The sequence below is a fragment of the Ailuropoda melanoleuca genome, chromosome 10 (genome assembly GCF_002007445.2).
Source record: "Ailuropoda melanoleuca isolate Jingjing chromosome 10, ASM200744v2, whole genome shotgun sequence".
Taxonomy (NCBI): domain Eukaryota; kingdom Metazoa; phylum Chordata; class Mammalia; order Carnivora; family Ursidae; genus Ailuropoda; species Ailuropoda melanoleuca.
This window is the reverse complement of record NC_048227.1, coordinates 22,203,509-22,217,342: the sequence shown is the minus strand read 5'-3', so window position 1 is coordinate 22,217,342 and position 13,834 is coordinate 22,203,509. Positions and strand designations below refer to the sequence as shown.

At 35.8% G+C, this 13,834-nt stretch overlaps 1 protein-coding gene across 1 annotated transcript in view; it reads left to right on the top strand.

Annotated features, from left to right (window-relative positions):
• LOC105242040 (ATP-binding cassette sub-family A member 3) overlaps positions 1 to 13,834 on the top strand; it is a 151,642-nt gene that overhangs the window by 49,612 nt on the left and 88,196 nt on the right. Inside the window, exons 11-14 of the mRNA XM_034669564.1 lie at positions 1,353 to 1,481; positions 7,922 to 8,077; positions 8,399 to 8,609; positions 11,068 to 11,218. Of these exons, the coding sequence (XP_034525455.1) occupies positions 1,353 to 1,481; positions 7,922 to 8,077; positions 8,399 to 8,609; positions 11,068 to 11,218 (647 nt within the window). The remainder of the gene's footprint in view (positions 1 to 1,352; positions 1,482 to 7,921; positions 8,078 to 8,398; positions 8,610 to 11,067; positions 11,219 to 13,834) is intronic.

Genomic DNA, 13,834 nt, shown 5'->3' with positions numbered 1-13,834 from the left:
ATTATGCTAAGTGAAATAAGTCAAGCAGAGAAAATTATCATATGGTTTCACTCATCTATGGAACATAAACTAGGAAGATCAGTAGGAGAAGAAAGGGATAAAGAAAGGGGGGTAATCAGAAGGGGGAATGAAGCATGAGTGACTATGGACTCTGAGAAACTGAGAGCTTCAGAGGGGAGGGGCGTGGGGCAATGGGATAGGCCGGTGATGTGTAGTAAGGAGGGCACATATTGCATGGTCCAATGGGTGTTATATGCAAGTAATGAATCATGGAACTTTACATCAAAAAAATTAAAATTAAAATTAAAAATTAAAATAAAAAAAGAAAGAACGATTACCCAACATTTGCAGCAACATGGATAGGACTGGAGGAGCTTATGCTAAGTGAAATAAGAAAGAGAATTATCATATGGTTTCACTCATTTAAGGAACATAAGAACTAGGAAGATCGGTAGGAGAAGGAAGGGAAGAATGAAGGGGGCGGTAAACAGAAGGGGGAATGAACCAGGAGAGACTCTGGACTCTGGGAAACAAACTGAGGGCTTCAGAGTGGAGGGCGGTGGGGAAATGGGATAGGCCAGTGATGGGTATTAAGGAGGGCACATATTGGGGTGCCTGGGTGGCACAGCGGTTAAGCGTCTGCCTTCGGCTCAGGGCGTGATCCTGGCGTTATGGGATCGAGCCCCACATCAGTCTCCTTGCTGTGAGCCTGCTTCTTCCTCTCCCACTCCCCCTGCTTGTGTTCCTCTCTAGCTGGCTGTCTCTATCTCTGTCAATTAAAAAAATAAAATCTTAAAAAAAAAAAAGGAGGGCACATATTGCATGCTGCATTGGGTGTTATATGCAACTAATTAATCATGGAACATTACATCAAAAGCTAAGCATATACTGTATGGTGACTAACATAATAAAAAATTATTTTAAATAAAGAATCAGAGGCTCAACTGACTGAACCACCCAGTTGCCCCAATCTTACGTTTTCATCACATCTATGCAGTACCTCATGTGGTTCACAAATATAGTAACAGTCTGATTGCAATGTGAATGTATTAGAATATAGCAAATTATTTATATGTTTTTATTACCAATATAATCCAGACCCATTGTAGAAAATTTGTATACAAAAGCAGAAAAGAAAAAAATTTAAAAATAGCTAATCCCATTACCTTGATGTAATTATTGATATTTTCCTGAACTATTCTGTAGGAGATAGTGCTAATTCTTTTGAGTCATCCACAAGCAGGCTGAATTTAAGATACTTTGCTATATCTTACAATGCTCTCTCAACAAAGCTCAGCTTCTTTTATGTCTTCTGCTTACTCATAGGTTATTACCCTCCTACCAGAGGAGAGGTTTATATTCATGGATTTGACATCTCAAAGAATTTATTTGAGATTCGAAAACACTTGGGCTTCTGCCCACAACATGACATATTGTTTAATGACTTGACACTCTTAGAAAACCTTTTTTTCTACTCTGTGGTAAGTCAGAAATGTTTTAAAATTATACAGTAAATTTATTTTTTTTCCTTTGGTATATAGACATGTGAAGTTTAACACATTCAGCTAGCACCACAGAATATTTTCATCACCCCAAAACACTTCCTTGTGCTATTCCTTTGCAGTCACCCCTATCCCACCCTGGTAATCACTGGTCTATCCTTAATCACTAATGTCTTGTCTTATTGAGAATACCACATGAAGGAATCATATAGTACATAACCTTAAAAGATTAGCTGCTTACACAGAGCATAATGCCTTCGAGATCCATCCATACTTGTATCAGTAGTATGTTTCTTTTCATTGCTGGGTAGTATTTCATGTTTAGATGTAATACAGTACACCAATTAAAGGACATTTGGGTTGTTTACAGTTTAAGTATGAATAAAGCTGTTCTGAATTTCATGTAAAGTTTTTTGTATGTAAACATAATTTTTCAATTTCTCTCAGAACGAGATTACCAGATCATATTATAAGTGTTTATCTTTATAAGAAACTGCCAAACTGCTTTCTAGAGTTACTATACCATTTTTCACCCCCACCAGCAGTGTGGGAAAATTCCAATTGCTCCATATCCTTGCCAGAATTTGGTATTGTAATACTTTTTAACATTTTTTTAAGGGAGAGAGCACGCAGCAGGGGTGGGGGGCAAAAGGAAAGGGAGAGAGAATCTCAAGCAGACTCCACACTCAGTGCGGAGCTTGATTTGAGGCTCAATCTTATGACCCTGAGATCATGATCTGAGCTGAAATCAAGAGTCTGATGCTTAACCAACTGAGCCACCCAGGCACTCCTATACTTCTTAACATTTCAACCATTCTAATATATGTGTAGTTGTATATCATCCTGGTTTTAATTTGCATTTCATGAATGGCTAGTGGTGTCGATTATCTTTCATGTGCTTATTTCCCATTTTTATACCCTCTTTGATGAAATATTTGTTCAGGCCCTTTGTCCATTTAAAAAACTGGGTTTATTTTGTTATTCAATTTTTAACAGTTCTTTATATATTCTGGATATATGTCTTTTGTTGGATAATGTGCTTTACAAATTTTTCCCTATTTCTGTAGTTTGTCTTTTCATTGTCTTGGCAATGCTTTCTACAGAGCAAAAGTTTTTAATACTGAAATCCAATTTGTCACATTTTTTATCACATTTTTCTTAAAGGATACTGCCTTTGCTGTCTTTTCTAGAACTCTGTGCCTAACCCCAAGACATGAAGATTTATTCTATATTTTCTTCTAATTTTTTTTTATTTTTATGTTACACTTGGATCTATGGTCCACATGTGGATTAGTCTTTGCTTAAAGGTGTAAAATGTGGATCTAGGTTCATTGTTTTTGCATATAGATGATCAATTGTTCAAAAACCATTTTTCAAAATACTGTTCTTTCATCTTTGAATTGCTTTTTGCATTGTCAAACATCAAATGGTCATACTTCTGTGGACTTACTTATCAACTCTCTTTTATGTGCTGTTGATCCACACCTCCCTGATTTGTATAGCTTTATAGTAATTCTTAATATGAGATAACACTATTCATCCAACTATATTCTTTTTCTAAAGTGTTTAAGCTGTTATAGCTATTTGGCCATTCCAGATAAATTTGTGTATTGTCGCTTATGTGTCTACAAAAATTCTGCTGTGATTTTGATTGGTATTACATTAAACCTGTATATCACTTTGTAGAAAATTAACATTGTTACCACGTTGAGATTTCAAATCCTTGATCATGGTGTCTCTCTCTATTAAGTTAAGTTTTTGGTATCATCACCATTTTCAGTTTTCAGTATACAAGTCCTATATTTTTTTTCATTATTTGGAGCCTTAAAAAGTTTTTTGATTTCCAGTTTTTCATTGCTTATACATAGAAAAATGATTGATATTTGTATGTTAACCTATTATTCTTTGACCTTACTAAGCTCACTTAATGGGTTTAGGAGGGGTTTTTTTGTAGACTCCTTGGTTTTGTGCATAGACCATCATATTGTTGGAGAAAAGGGATAGTTTCTTTGTGCCAGTATGTTTGCCTTTTATTTATTTCTTTTTTTTTTTTTTGCATGCCACCCCATCTTGAAACAGCATAGTGTTGTGGGCATCCTTGACTTGTTTCTGATCTCAGGGATAGCATTCTGTTTTTCACCATTAAAAATTTTTTTGCAGATACCCTTTATCACTGTGAGGAAGTTCCTTTCCTTGTTTTTTTAATTTTATTTTAATTCTGGTATAGTTAACATACAGTGTTATATTAGTTTCAGGTGTACAACATAGTGATTGAACAGTTCTGTGTATGAGGGTAGTGCTCATCATGATAAGTGTACTTTTAATCTTCTTCACCTGTTTCAGCCATCCCCCCCACTTACCCCCACTCTAGTAACCATCTGTTTGTTCTCTATAGTTAGAGACTTAAAAGACTCTTAAAAGAGTCCGTTTTTTCAGTTTGTCCCTTTTTTCTTTGGTCATTTGTTTCATTTCTTAAATTCCAGATATGAGTGAAATCATTTCATATTTGTCTTTCTCTGGCTGACTTATTTCACTTGGCACTATACCCTCTAGATCCATCCATGGTTTTGCAAGTGGCAAGATTCCATTCCTTTTTAATGCTGAGTAATATTCCAGTGTGTGTGTGTGTGTGTGTGTGTGTGTGTGTGTGTGTGTGTGTATCACATCTTCTTTATGTGATTCAGTGTTATTTAGTGCTCTGCCCATGTGGCTTCTAAAATGATCTGCATTCTCTTTCTAATGTAAGCATTTATTGCTATGATTTTTCCTCTTAAGCACTCCTTTGTTGCACCATACAAATTTTGACTCGATTTTTTATATTTTCATTTTTATTCAGTTCAAAATATTTTCTATATTCCTTGAAACTCTGTGACTCATCATTTACAAGTATGATCTTTAATGAAAAATGATGGAAAGTTGTCCTGCTTTCTTTCTGTTATGCTTAGTTTAATTCTATTTTGGTCAGAGATATTTTGTGTAATTATAAATGTTTTAAAATTGCTAGGGTTTTATGACTGAGGATGTGGTCTATTGTAGTTACTATTCCATATGCTCTTGAAAAGAATATGTTTTCTGCTGTTTGGTTAGAATTTTCTGTAAACATCAGTTAGATTCAGTAACTTGATCTTGTTTAGTTCTTCCATATATTTGCTGATTTTTGTCTAGTAGTTCTGTTACTTAGGAGTGTTTCTGAAATATCCTATTATAGTCATATTTTTTAAAAGATTTTATTTATTTATGTGACAGACAGCCAGCGAGAGAGGGAACACAGCAGGGGAGTGGGAGAGGAAGAAGCAGGGCTCCTAGGAGAGGAGCCTGATGTGGGACTCGATCCCGGAATGCCGGGATCACGCCCTGAGTGGAAGGCAGACACTTAACGACTGAGCTACCCAGGTGCCCCTATAGTCATATTTTTTTATTCTTCATTTCCATTCTAGTCATTTTTATTTCCTGTGTTTTAAGGTCTATTGTTATATGTATGCACATTTAGGATTATTATGTTTTATTATTCTATTATCAACATGTGATGTCTCTCTTTTGTCTCTGGTAGTTTTTTGTTGTTTTTCTGAAGTTAACTTTATCTGATATTAGTATAACCATTCCAGCTTCCTTTTGATTTGTGTTTTTTTATTAAGTTCAATTAGCAAACATAGTACATAATTAGTTTTTGACGTAGTGTTCAATGATTCATTAGTTGCATATAACACCCAGTGTTTTGTGTTTTCATGATATATCTTCTAGAAACACTTTACTTTAAACTAACCTATATCATTAAATTTTAAGTGAGCTCCTTGTAGACATTGTATAAAAAAGTCATGCTTTCCATACAATCTGAAAATGTCTTTTAATTGATGTGTTTAGATAATTAATTTTAATGAACTACTAGTAAATTTATATTTAAATCTATCCTTTTACTATTCTCACTTTTTTTCCTCTGGTTACCCTTTCCAATTTTATTTTGGGTTGTTATTTTTTTAGTATTCCATTTCAGTTTGTCAATTGTGATTTTTAGTATATCTCTTGTATACACTTCCAGTGATTGCTCTAGACATTGCAAAATACAGCCTTAGCTTTCACGATTATTTAGAATCAATATTTTCTGACTTTATTTGGAATGTAGAAACCTTACCACTTACTTGTAGGTTCTTTATCCCCTTCCCTTTATGCTATAGTTGTCATATATTACATGTACAAATACCGAAAACATCAGACAATGCTATATTTTTCATTTAAAGCTATCTAGTGTGTTTAAAGAACCATAAGAAAATAATAGTTATTATACTTACTGTTTCTTTATCATTCATAATGTTTTGGGTTTTCTATATTATTTCTCTTGTGTTTGAAAAATATTCTTTATCAGTTCTTTTAGACCAGTACTCTTGGCTACAGTTTCTCTTAGTTTTCCTTCACTTGAAAGTACCTTTAATTTACTACCATTTTTCAAGAATATTTTTGCTCGACATAGAAATCTGGTTTAACAGTTCTTTTCCTTCAGCAGTTAAAAATGTTGCTCCCCTGCTTTCTGGACACCATGGTTTCTGATGAGACATACGAAGTCATCTGAATTATTCTGCTATAGATAATTTGTCATTTTTCTCTGGGCACTCTCAAAAAATTTTTTGTCCTTACTTTCAGCAATTTGGCTATAATTTGTTTGGTGTGGACTTCTTTGAGTTTATCTGGCTGGAGTATAGTCAGCCTCTTCAATCTGTAGGTTTGTGTCTTATTCCAAACCTAAGAAGTTTTCAGTCATTGTTTCTTCAAATATTATTTCAGCCATGTATTCTTTCTTCTCTCCTTCTGGAAACTCAGTGACATGAATGTTAGACATTTTGTTATTGTCCCAAAAGTCCCTTGGGCATTGTTTTTTTTTAAGTTATTATTTAAATTACAGTTAGTTAACAGACAATGTCATATTAGTTTCAGATGTACAATTTAGCAATTCAACACTTAACATATACTTGTTCATTTTTTAAATCATTTATCTCTCTGTTGTTCAGATTGGATAATTTTTATTGATCTCCCTTCAAGTTCACTGACCCTTTACTCTATAATTTTTATTCTACTACTACTGAGTATATCTAATAAGCTTTTTATTTTGATAATTGAATTTTTTAGTTTTAAGATTTCCATTAATTTCTTTTTCTTTATTTTGATGATAGTTTCTACTTTAATTCCAGTATCTGTGCCATCCTAACATTGCTATCTGTTGATTGTCTTTTCCTACATGAGTTGAGATTTTTGTGATTCTTTGTGTGCCAAGTAATTTTTGTGTTTATCCTGGAGGTTTTCAGAAGTAACTCATGAGACTGCATCTTGTTTATGTCTTATCTGTGGACTGTGGTTTTAGTGTCAGCTTTGAAGTCTTTGCAGTGATGATCCAGTCTCTCCCATGTATGTGTTACTCATTAGTCAGTTCACACCTGGGTAGAGGTTTACTAATTAGCATAATTTTAAGTTTGGTGATCCATGTATGTAAATGAAACACATGTATTCATAAACAACTTTACAGTAATACTTTCCTCCTCCTCTCTCCTCTTATCTCCCCAGTATTTCCTGGTTCCTGAAGATTCCTTTCTCAGTCCTCCAGCCAGAAATTTTCCACTTTCATGATTCTGCCACATCCAAGTGGCTGGAAAATAGAGAAGGTGGTAAAAAGCAACTGGGTCTGACCCTGTCCTGTTGGAGCCATGACTCTACTTAAAAGAAGATTTCCTTCTCTCAGAGTTTTGGCTTTTGCGGGATTCCTATTCCTTTCTACTCTTGCCACCATTCCTGCCACAAGACTCCTGATGGGTTGGGACACAAAAGGACAGCCAAAAAAAAATGGAATTGGCCCTCCCACACTCTCTCAGAGCTTTAGGAGTGACTTCTTTTGCATTCCTCAAGCCAGAACTAGAGATTTTCTCCTTAATCTTATTCTGTCTGCACTGTCAGGCTTTGGATACTTTGTGTTCAGGCTAGGAGGATACACAAGGGAAAAAATGGTAATCCCAGTGCTGGCTCAATGATACTTCAAAATATGTTGTTCTTTCTGATCCAACTGTTGATGTTTACTTTTTATAGTTCTCCAGGTTTAATAATTGAGTTCAGTGGGAAATGAAATTGTGGAGGGGGTGGAGATGGTTTACACCATCATACCTAGAAAATAGAGCTGTTTCTTTTCTCCATTTCTGAGCTTCAGGTGTCTATAAATCTGAAAATAAATTCTTTTTTTAGGAATTCTCCTTTAGACTTAAAGGGAGACAAAGGCAAAAATATGTAGCTAATGTAAGAAAAGAGATAGTATAAAATGTTTTAAGGGTACAGTAGCAAGAAACTTCATTTAGCTACATAAATATACAAAGAGAGTTATTATCTAAAAACTTTCCAAGGATAAAGATGGATGCACCATGTAAATTATGCCTTCTCTTTTTTAGGTAAAAGGACTATATCAAAAAGTTTATTCTATGGAAATTGACCATATGCTGTCTACTTTTAACCTGCTAGAAAAACGTAATACATTTTCAAGATCACTGAGTGGAGGAATGAAGCGCAAACTCGCCATCATTATAGCACTCATAGGGGGCTCCCAGGTATTAAGGAAAAGAGAATGGGGGGCGGGGAGGCACAAACCATGGGTTCCTGCCAAATGGGCTGGAAAACTCAGCTGACAAAACCCTGAGAGATGGTATGAATCTTAAAGAAATGCTGCCAATGATAATTAGAAGGAATTTGCATTATTTGACTTAATTGTCATAATTATGGTTTGGGATTATTTTTTTTCTAGGGTTTTTATCACTATGTACGGTCTAGATTCTGTATCTTAGCTTAAGTGTGTTCTTCTCAAGTAGCAGTTATCTCACAAGTATCCTAGCATCAATTATCAATGGTCAAGGAATTCTTCTGGTTTTTAGGTGATGATACTTGATGAACCATCATCTGGCATGGACCCAGTCTCAAGGAGAGCCACCTGGGATCTCCTTCACCAGTATAAACAGGATCGCACCATCTTACTGACCACCCACTACATGGATGAAGCTGATCTCCTGGGTGACCGCATTGCCATCATGGTCAAGGGGACGCTGCAGTGCTGTGGCTCTTCTGTCTTCCTGAAAGAAATATATGGTTCTCTCTCCCTTTGCTCATTCTTAGGATATTGATGCCTTAGTAATATTCTTCTAACATGATTTTAATTATATGTTGTCTACATAGCCAAAATTTCAGTGGCTCCCTCTGTCCTACTAATTAGATCTCAACAATTCTGAGTAGTTTTTAAGGCCCTTTGCAACTTGGATATTCCTTATATATATTTATCATTTGTTCTCCAACACATACATTCAGACTCACAAAATTCCTTTGTCAACCTACAAAGTCCCTGCTTATTTCTCCCATTTTGCACCTACTGACTGTTTTCTTTGTTCCTAGAATACAGTTGTGTCCAAATAGATTTATGTTATTGAGTAATTAATTGGTTGATGAGGAGAGGAAATAGAGAAATCAGTCATCTCTGATCCTAATTTCTCATTTGCCACATAAGTATTAAATCCCCAGTATGATGAGATAATGAGAGAACTCTAAAATATAATTTACAGTAAGGATGTAGTACAGAATGAAAGCATCATACAAGTAGAATAAAACAGTCATTGACTTTAATAAGTACAGGACTTTTTTAGGAGATAAAACTGATATATCAAACAGTGAATTATTGAGGGCTGAAATTATAGTAATAGGAATTCAAAATTGGAGGGTATAAACATAAACGTAGATAATTAAGGATGAATTGGTTCATCATTTTTCAGTATTTTGATTCATTCAACTCACATTAATTATTCTGTGCTAGTTATTGTGGTATCCACTTTACATGTCATATTTAATATTCAAAACAACCACCTTATTTTATAGAATGTAAAACTGGGCCTTAGATAAAAAAAATTATCTAAAGTCCTATTTATATGTCCATTTAGATATTCAAAGTTTATGATCACCTTATGGGTTTGAGTTTGTGCAGTTGACTTGTGTGCCTAGGTTATGAGCCACATCATTTAAACAGCTATGCTTTTGATAAAGAAATCATTTATAATTTCTAACAGCATTCACTAATGTTACTAATTATTGATAAGATAGTACATAATGCACAAATCAGTGTTTTAAAAGGTATAATACTTTGGAATGTTCCAGTCCTTTCTTACATGCTAAACTTTAAATATACTTAAATTGGCCTCTTACATCTTGATCAAAAGCCTAGGATTTTTGTTTGCTTCTTTGGTGGCATAGGAAATTCCATGTTGGTGTTAGCATTCAACTCTCACTACCTAACTTCTCTGCAAAAGGAGGCATTTTCTATTCAGTTTTAAGAGCATGAGACAACTGTGTCATGATTCCTGAGAAATGAAAAACAATTCACATATCAATTTGTAAGTAAAGCAAAAGTAGTTTTTTGTTCCAATAGCTAATAAATAGTGGATAAATCACTTTATTCTCAGGATGTAGTTACCTCTTTGTAAAATGTAATAGTGTTTTCCATACTATAAGCCAAGTAAGTAACCCAGATTATCTGCTAAGGGATATATATACTTAAAAACCTAATACTCACTTTTTTAATCTTAAAAACAAATATAGGGGCACTGGGTAGCGCAGTCGTTAAGCGTCTGCCTTCGGCTCAGGGCGTGATCCCGGCGTTCCGGGATCGAGTCCCACATCGGGCTCCTCGGCTAGGAGCCTGCTTCTTCCTCTCCCTCTCCCCTGCTGTGTTCCCTCTCTCGTTGGCTGTCTCTCTGTCACATAAATAAATAAAATCTTTTTAAAAAATTTTAAAAATAAAAAATAAAAAAATAAAAACAAACATAAATGCAAATACAATGACCATTTGAAATACATATATTTAGAAATAATGATGGTTTTCTCTAATTCCAGAAAACAATTTCTCTGTATAGGGAAAACACTAAGTGTAATAGTTCTCTGATGTCTTTAAAGTTGCTAGTCAAAAATCATATTCTCAGGCTTTCCATGGATCTCTGTCTAAAATTTAACAACCTTCTTTCAACACTTAATATATTCCTTTTCTGCTTATTTTTTTCTAACACAATACATATTTTAACTTATTCCTCTTTATTATTATCTGCTCCTTTGACTAGAAAGTAGCTCTTCTTAGGAAGGCAGAAATTTTTATATGCTTTGTTCACTGCTCTATCCCTAGGGCCTAGTTAACGCCTGATACACACTGGACAACCAGCGATAATAAATGAATATTTATCAAAATTACAGTTTCAAGGGTAATAAGTAGCCAGATTACAGGGACTTTTCTTCATATAGCTACTGCTTCTGATTATATACACTAAGTTATTATTGTTCACCAAGAAAATTATAGAGGAAGTTGATATTTATTCAATATCTTGGTTCTTGGAGCAGCATTTGGAAGTTTTAGGTGTGAGCCTTCTTTGAGTCATAACAAAGTATCTCGTGACATTCCATGTCTTTTTTGTGGGCTTGGGTAACTTGAACCATGAAGAGCCAGGTTTGGAATTAAAGGAGATTAGAAAAGTATGAAAATGCTTCATGTGGTCTTTTAAATGATTTCTCTCAGGTGCTGGATATCAGATAGTCATGGAGAAAGAATCACATTGTGATGTTGAAAAGATCTCAGCAATAATTCACTCTCATATTCCAGATGCCACTGTGGAAAACTTTACTGGAGCTGAATTATCGTTTATCCTACCTAAAGAATATACACAGAGGTAAAGAGTCAAAGTTCTATATAGATGATTAGGGTGACCAGAAATCATTTTTAACTTTCTGTGTTTAGCAAACTTAGTGAGTAATATTTTGCCAAAAAGCCAGGTGTTCAATTACAACTGTCTGTTGCTGACTAGATTTGAAAAGTTTGCAGCTGAAGACTTCTCTCATTAAACAAGTGGATTTTTTCATAAGTTCAAGTTCACACAAGGCTTGATTTTTCAAGAGTTTATTTAAATTCCAGTTAGTTAACATACAGGTATATAATATGGTGATTCAACACTTACACCCAGTGCTCATCGCAACAAGTTCACTCCTTAAACTCCATCACCTATTTAACCTATCCCTCTACCCTACATCCCCTAGGTAACCATCAGTTTGCTCTCTATAGTTAAGAGTCTGTTTCTTGGTTTGCCTCCCTCTCTTTTTTTTCCTTCACTCATTGTTCATTTGTTTGTTTTTTAAATTCCACATATGCAAAGAATACAAAACATTAACTCCAAGGAATACATGCACCCTCATGTTTATAGCAGCATTATCAACAAGAGCCAAATTGTGGAAACAGCCCAATATTCACTGACAGATGCACAGATAAAGAAGATGTGGTGAGAAGAGTTAAGATGGCAGAGGAGTAGGGGAATCCTAAATTTTTCTCATCCCTCGAATACAACTATATAGTTGCATAATTCTGAACACCTGAGAAACCAACTGACCTGAGAAGACAAATGCTGCAAGTCTACAAGTAGAACAGTGACCATCCTTTGGAAGGTAGAAGTTGCAGAGACTTGAAATTAGTGTGATATAGCTGAGAATACGGTGGAGGGGAGGGAGCCTGCTTAATGAGGCTACCACAAAGTTTTAAAAGCAGCAGAGTGCAGAATCGGAACTTTTAGATGTCTGCTACAGTGAGGGACATGCCTGGCTTAGACGTGCTCAAGTGGTGAAGCAGGGTGGGATCCCAGGTGTGACAGTGTGGTCTGAGGATCCCTGGGGTCACAAGAAGAACAGGTGGTGCCTGAGTGCAACAGAGTTCCCAGGCATAGGAGCATGGAAGCCAGCTGAGAACGGTGAGTCTAGGTGTCACATTTCTGCTCTGTGTTGCCATGAACTGTGAACTGCTGTGCATTTGTGTGACTGCTTTCCTGAGACGGGTCCAGCAAAAGGCAGAAACAAGCAAGACCCTCCCCAGGATGAACAGTGCGGGTCCACACTGGGGGAGTCTTTAAAATTTAGAGTTTTGAAACTCAGGTGCCTAAGATAAAAACCCTCAGTCATAGGCCGGGTGAACGGAGTTCTGATGGAAACTGAGAAGACAAGAGTGATTGACTGCTTTTCTGTGAAGGCTTACTGAAGAGTGGGGGTTGTGAATTTTCAGCTCCAGGGCTACTAGAGAGCAGGGCACAGCCATATTCGCCCCAACCATCAGTGATGAGCTTTCAGGGTGCAAAACAGTGCCACCTAGTGGAGTCCAGAGCCCCTTACACCAATCCCTGCCTCCCTGCAAACTGGAGGTCCATTTCCACTAAGGCAGGTACACCTGAGAATCAGTGCAACCGGCCCCTCCCCCAGAGGACGAGCAAAAACAACTCTCCCACAGTTTACTGATCATAGAGGGCTGCAAACTTCAGCTCTTTGGGAAAACAGTATATAGCATTCTTTGTATTTTTATTCTTTAGTCTTTTACTATTATTTTTTGTTATTTTTTCAATTCTTTTTCTGTTTTTAATTTTTATTTTTATATATACTATATATATTTATTTTTTGTTTCCCTTCATTGTATCTTATTTTATTTGCATATATGTTTGTGTGTGTGTGGGTGTGTGGGTGTGTGTGTGTATTTTTTTTTCTTTCTACTTTTGGGATCTAGTTTATTTTAACAAACAGACCAAAACACATGCAGTATCCAATTTGTTTTTGTTTTTTGTTCTTTTTTTTCTTTTTCTTTATTCTTTCCTAGACAGAATGACAAGGTGGAGAAATTCACCCTGAAAGTAAGAACAGGAAGTAGTACAGCCAAGGATTTAACCAACACAGACATAAATAAGATGTGTGAACTAAAATTTAAAGCAATTATAAAGATACTAACTAAGCTTGAAAAAAAACATAGAAGACACTAGAGAATCCCTTACTATAGAGATAAAAGAACTAATATCTAGTCAGGCCAAAATTAAAAATGCTATTACCAAGAAACAGTTCGAAGTGGAGACCATAAAAACAAAGATGAATGAAGCAGAAGAGTGATCAGTGAGCTAAAAGATAAACTTATGGGGCTCCTGGGTGGCTCAGATGGTTGAGTGTCTGCCTTTGGCTCAGCTCATGATCCCACGGTCCTGGGATCAATCCCTGCAAGGGTCTCCCTGCTCAGGGGGAGCCTGCTTCTCCCACTCCCTCTGCCATCCCTCCCCCCTGGCTTGTGCTCTCTGGCCCTATCTATCCCTACACTCTGAAGGGTTTTAATCAGGAAAGGATGCTGTATTTTGTCAAATGCTTTTTCTGCATCTAAGACACCGATCGATTTGCGAATGTTGAACCACCCTTGTATCCCACGATGAATCCCACTTGGTCATGATGGATAATCCTTTTAATGTACTGTTGGATTCTATTAGCCAGGATCTTGT